Here is a 5,675-nt window from a genome sequence, read left to right on the forward strand (position 1 = left end):
CGGTATTTTAGAATTTAATAGTTTTAAAAACACGGAGTTGTGAATATATTTTTTAAGGCTGGTGATGCATAGGTGGAAAGGAATTATGCTTTCCTTAGATGTTTGACTGTGAAACAACTAAAGCATGGATTTATATATAGTATGAATAGCATGAATTTCTTCCTGTAAGGGTAGCAAGTTTCTGTATACGTGTTATGATTTTAGATAACACGCTGCACTTTATATACTGAGCTCGGCGAGTTATTCAAGTTTGATGCTCGAGAGTCCACAATTACCATCAGTTGTTGACTTGTCATTCGATTACAATGGTAGCAAAACACGATTCAATATAGTTCAGTTCGCCAACATTAACGCTGTTATCATTTCTGATATTGAGAAGATCGGGCAAACTGTACATGTAAGTTATACTTTATATTCTGGTTGGACTGGTTTCTTTTTTCCTTTTTTTTCTTTTAAACTACGCATTTTGTTAAGGGTAGTCAGGAAATGCGATTTTCGTCTTTCAGGTAATATTTCCTGAGGCAGTCATTACTTCTAGACTTCAGCCGACACATAACATTGATTACGACACAAAAGTCCTCTTAGGACCACCACTGGTAATTCTTTCATTACTCAGCATAGTACGTCTCTTGCTGGTAGCCAAACTACTTCACGCTAATCATTGCATCGACAGATGAATTTCTTCATGTGTATATTCTTTCTTATTTTCCATGTTCTTTCGTTTCCTTAGGTAAATTATTTAATCGTTTTACTCATTTTAATGAGAATTTTTTTTTATTTTAGCTCCAGTTTTCTCTATTGTCCTTAACACTTCAGATTCATACATGATTTTAATTTTTCAGGGTGATTTCGATCTTCTTGTGAATCGCTTTGTGAGAATATTAGTTGAGCACAATAATCGGTGTGATTTCCTATTTTCATTGGGCCTAGATCATTTCGATATAGATCATGCGCGGTGCATTGTGGCGAAACTCAGTGAATATTTGTCACATTAAAGTAAGTTAAGGATAAAAAATAGGGCAAAAGTAGAAAAAATAGCGAAGCATCGAAATAAAAGAGAAGGCGGAAGAAATATTACCATCAATGTGGTTATGACTGCCTGTTCCAGAGTGGATTTTTTGCTAGTTACTTGAATTCTAAATTCACTCATTTTATCTAACTGTTTATTACTATCATTATTATCATCACCATCATTATTGTTATTATCATTACCATTAATTATTGTTACAATTATTATCATTATCATTATTATTGATGCTAGTCAGCTTAAAAGTATTCATATCACTGTTTAACACGTTGGCTAACTCTTGTTTTATATATTGATATGCCGGATTTTGTCATATAGTACCAAAAAATAATATTGAGCAGTTTAGTTCGAGTTTTTTCAGAGTCTTCCTAAAAATCATAGCTGTTGGAAAATATTTTTCCGAATACAATCTCGGCAATTTTTCTCTGGAAATGGGCATGTTAAATGCGTTTTCTTACCTAAAACTTCATTCAAAAAATTCATAAAACCTCGTGAAAGAGCCAGGGTGGATTCAGAGCTGGCACGTCTAGCAAAATTCGACGAATTTTATGAATGGCAATTGACGGAATCAAACAGACAGTCACTCCCAATGTTAGTTTATGAATTATAAATATTTCCAGTGCAAGGATGCAAACCTATCGAATTATTTTTGTTTTAATAGTTCGATTTTCCCCTAGTTTTTTGTACATTGGTAATTGATTAGCTACTTTTCAGTTTTGAACTTTTGGATGGTCCACCCTATGCAAATGGTGATGTACATGTTGGACATGCTATCAATAAAATCTTAAAAGATTTTGTCGTTCGCAGTCAGGTTTACATTGGGAAGCGTGTTCTATTCCGTCCAGGATGGGATTGTCATGGACTTCCAATTGAATTAAAAGTAACAAGAGACAATCTACAGAAGGTTATTAACATTGTATTCTTTGATAAAACGATATATACGACCATCTTGCTACTTTTAATTTACGATGAATTTTTTTAATATCAATATGGTTTTTCTTATGTCTGAATTGAATATTTTGAAATATCTGGAAGTTTCTGTTTGAGAAAGTAACACACTTCGTTTTTTGTCTATTTTTCCAGCCAAAGAATTCGGCATTTAAGGATACTTCACTCATTGAAATACGAAAAGCGGCTCGGCAGCTAGCACTGCATTCAATTTCTTCTCAGCAGAATTCATTCAAGAGATGGGCAGTCACAGCTGACTGGGCAAATCCTTACTATACAATGGATAAGAAATATGTTGCAAAAGAACTCAAACTTTTTGGTGAATTGTATAGACTTAAGATGATTTATCGAGCATTTATGCCGGTTTACTGGTGAGGTTGCTTTTCTTTTTCGAAATTATGAATGTCTGTTATTGTGTCCTTTAGTTTTTTTTTTTTTTTTTTTTTTTGAGATTACACGTAGCACGAAAACTTTCCATGTTAGCGATGCAATAATGCCGCACCAGGAAGACAAGCAAATGTGGTACTGTAACTGGGCACTTTTCATCCGTTCAAGTTAATGTTTGCATCAGTAGTTAATAGGGAACTGTATCCCTTTAACAGTTTCATTTTTGGAAGTTTCATATTTTCAGGTCACCAAGTTCATTTACAGCTTTAGCGGAGTCGGAATTGGTGTATAAGAAGCATAGCAGTACGGCCATTTTTTATCGATATGTGGTAGTTTTGCAGTATTTTAAGTCCTTAAATCTTTACTATCATCACTAAAATTTTGACCGCAGTAATGTTTTTCATATGTACAGTTTATGTTATACATTGAGAAACCTGAAGTTGACAATTTAAATAATTTTCCCAAAAATCTAAGGGGAAATGTTTGCAGATAATAAATTCTGGATTAATCCTTTCTAAATGTGAGAAAGAGGATCGGCCAACAAAACTCTATGCATTAGTTTGGACGACAACTCCGTGGACATTGCCAATGAATAACGCAGTTGCGTACAAAAAAGATGCGATTTATGCAGTAGTGGAATTGCTTGCCGAAGGACACTATCGGTTGGTATAAATGAAACAGATCAGTTCTCTAATTAAGCACTTAGATAATTACATGGTTTTATCAGCCAATTAATCATTTAGTTGCAACCCGCAAATAATATAAAGTTTGGCTTAATTTTACAGGCGTCCAACCCGGCATTTATATATTTTGGCAAAGGATTTGATTAGCAGTTTCAAGAAGGAAACAAAACTCATGATTAGGATATTGTCCACTTTTGCTGGCATTGAACTGAAAGGACTCATGTATCGAAATTCAATGTTTAGTGACTTGGCACAGCCATTTATAGATGCGAACCATGTAACCACTACTGTTGGAACGGGTCTTGTACACCTAAGTTATGCGCATGGCGTAGATGATTTCAAAGTAAGTGTTTTCAGTCATTTGTAAATATTATTTTAGAAATTTAGAAAATATTTCATTTGTTCAGTTGCTGAGATATGGAATGTTTGTCGTTTTATAATAATTCACCCTGATTTGTTCATCATTCTTTTTCAGGTAGCATTAAAACTCGGTGAAAAAGTGCGCTGCTTTGTGGATGAACGGGGCTGTTATACAAGGGATCTTGGTCATGATTTAGAAGGTAAAAGTGTTTTGGATGATGGGAACGATGCCGTTCTGCAAATGTTCAAGAAGAACATTGTCCACACGCATCAGTACGAACATCAATACCCTTATGATTGGAGAACAAAACAGGTGTCATATATAGAAAGCTTTATTAATGAAATTTCATAGAAAATTATTAATTGAAATTTCAAGTACATATGCTTTCCAGAAATTGTTTTGTTGAATTTTTCTGAAATTAGCTAAACCGATCAATTTATTGGACTCACAAAAGCTTTTTAATGGAATAAAAAAATTGCAGTGCATTAGTAATGTTTGTTGAATGCGTAAAATTAGCGCAGAATTTTAGCCGATAATCATACGAAGTAGTAAACAGTGGTTCATTGACGTTTCGCGGGTTGGTGCTGCAGCAGCCAGAAGAATTGAGATCGAAGCACCGCCTATAGGGAGTCCTCATTCAGGTAGTTCTCTTCAGTGGAATACAGCGTTGGATTTATGATTTTGACTTGTCCATATAGTCAGTCGTCCCTATCTTTTCTCTTAACTGGACTTTCTGGTTCACGGTCTGATAGGATGTATTTGTTCTGCCGACATGGATTTTTTTCCATAAATCTCTCTTTGTGTTTAATAGTTCTCTGTTCTCTAATCATTCCGATCGTTTTTAGGAATCATATTTCTTAATTACCCTTCACCTATTCGTTATTGGACGTTTACTGTTTGGTAAAAATTTAACAGTGGTATTTTTCCGTTTAGATAAAACAGAGGCTCTGTTAGCGCAACTAAAAAACCGAACCACCTGGTGCATTTCACGGCAGCGATGTTGGGGTACACCGATTCCTGTATTTTATAAGGCAGACGGTAGCGTCATCGCGGGTGCGGATATCAGTAATGCCGTGGCAGAGAGCATTGAAAAATATGGTACTGACGTTTGGTGGGAGCGTACGGCGAATGAGTTATTTCCTACAGAAGTATTAATTATTAAAGTTTATTTTGTTGTTTGTGGCTTTTATATGAGTTGAGTTTGTAGTCCTTTACCTCTTCATTAATTGAGGATATTAGTTGTTATACGTACTTACTGTTTCCTCCCTATTTTTCCACCTTATCCTTATCTTTCCTCCCTATTTTTCCACCTTATCTTGAAAAAAAGGATGTTTTATTTGAATCGTCATTACCATGGGTAGGCTTTGCGAACAAAGATTTGGGAAAGGCTCTAGCCAAGCTTGTTGCAGGCGCTACAAATGTAGGTGTATCCTTCGAGTCTGCGCAGTGGATTTTTTAGATGAAGCACAGCGTGCGTGGAACTGGCCTCCACCCTTTACTCTTAAGGTTCATCGTCCAGAACCTAGTGAACTTGGATGGTGATAGTGAAATCCTTGGGTCGTAGATTTAATTAGAGTATCTTTTCTGATGACTTGGATGACCTTGAAGGGTTAAACAAGCTCCATTTGCCCGAATTCGGAGTTAGAGTTATCTTTCTTCTGGGATGGGTGCCGAAAAAGTAGCTAGCTCATCTTCCCGTAGGTACATTTTTTTTGATCCTTCGGGAATCTGGAATCTCTAGTTTGGGAGGCCCTACCGGAGACACCGTTAACATAGCTCATACCTCATAAGATCGCAAGCTTTTCCCTGTGACAAGGGTGTGTCTGTGGAGAATTTATACCGGAGGATGTAGATAAAATACCATAAACCGCAATTTATCCGAAACTTACATCCCTAAATTCATTCAAGTATTACAGTTAATGAATAAATATGGAATTAGAGTGGGAGAAGAACTGGAAAAATCATGCGACATATTAGATGTGTGGGTGGATAGCGGAGTTGCGTGGGCATCGACACGCGAAAGAATGGAACCTGTCGATCTGATTCTGGAAGGCGTTGACCAGTTTCGAGGCTGGTTCCAGTCGCTTTCGTTAACTTCATTTGCTTTGAATGTTGGTTATAAATCTCAACGAAGTAAACTTGAAGTAAACCGAAAAATAACAATGTCTTGTGTTTCAAGTAATTCATTTGCCCCAGTCAAATTAGCAGGCTGGTATCAAAGCTAGTTAAGCAGAAATGCATTTGCGAATATCAAAGTGCAGCACCATTA

At 36.0% G+C, this 5,675-nt stretch overlaps 1 protein-coding gene across 1 annotated transcript in view; it reads left to right on the forward strand.

The window, feature by feature from the left end:
- LOAG_16671 (isoleucyl-tRNA synthetase) overlaps positions 1-5,675 on the forward strand; it is a gene marked incomplete at both ends in the record, with an annotated part of 9,110 nt that overhangs the window by 280 nt on the left and 3,155 nt on the right. Inside the window, 14 exons of the mRNA XM_020449321.1 lie at positions 507-596; positions 843-962; positions 1,389-1,618; positions 1,742-1,931; positions 2,132-2,346; positions 2,607-2,691; positions 2,852-3,024; positions 3,148-3,388; positions 3,521-3,718; positions 3,936-4,047; positions 4,340-4,554; positions 4,734-4,830; positions 4,866-4,912; positions 5,323-5,517. Of these exons, the coding sequence (XP_020307182.1) occupies positions 507-596; positions 843-962; positions 1,389-1,618; positions 1,742-1,931; positions 2,132-2,346; positions 2,607-2,691; positions 2,852-3,024; positions 3,148-3,388; positions 3,521-3,718; positions 3,936-4,047; positions 4,340-4,554; positions 4,734-4,830; positions 4,866-4,912; positions 5,323-5,517 (2,208 nt within the window). The remainder of the gene's footprint in view (positions 1-506; positions 597-842; positions 963-1,388; positions 1,619-1,741; positions 1,932-2,131; positions 2,347-2,606; positions 2,692-2,851; positions 3,025-3,147; positions 3,389-3,520; positions 3,719-3,935; positions 4,048-4,339; positions 4,555-4,733; positions 4,831-4,865; positions 4,913-5,322; positions 5,518-5,675) is intronic.

This window comes from Loa loa (genome assembly GCF_000183805.2).
Source record: "Loa loa unplaced genomic scaffold supercont3.12, whole genome shotgun sequence".
Lineage (NCBI taxonomy): Eukaryota > Metazoa > Nematoda > Chromadorea > Rhabditida > Onchocercidae > Loa > Loa loa.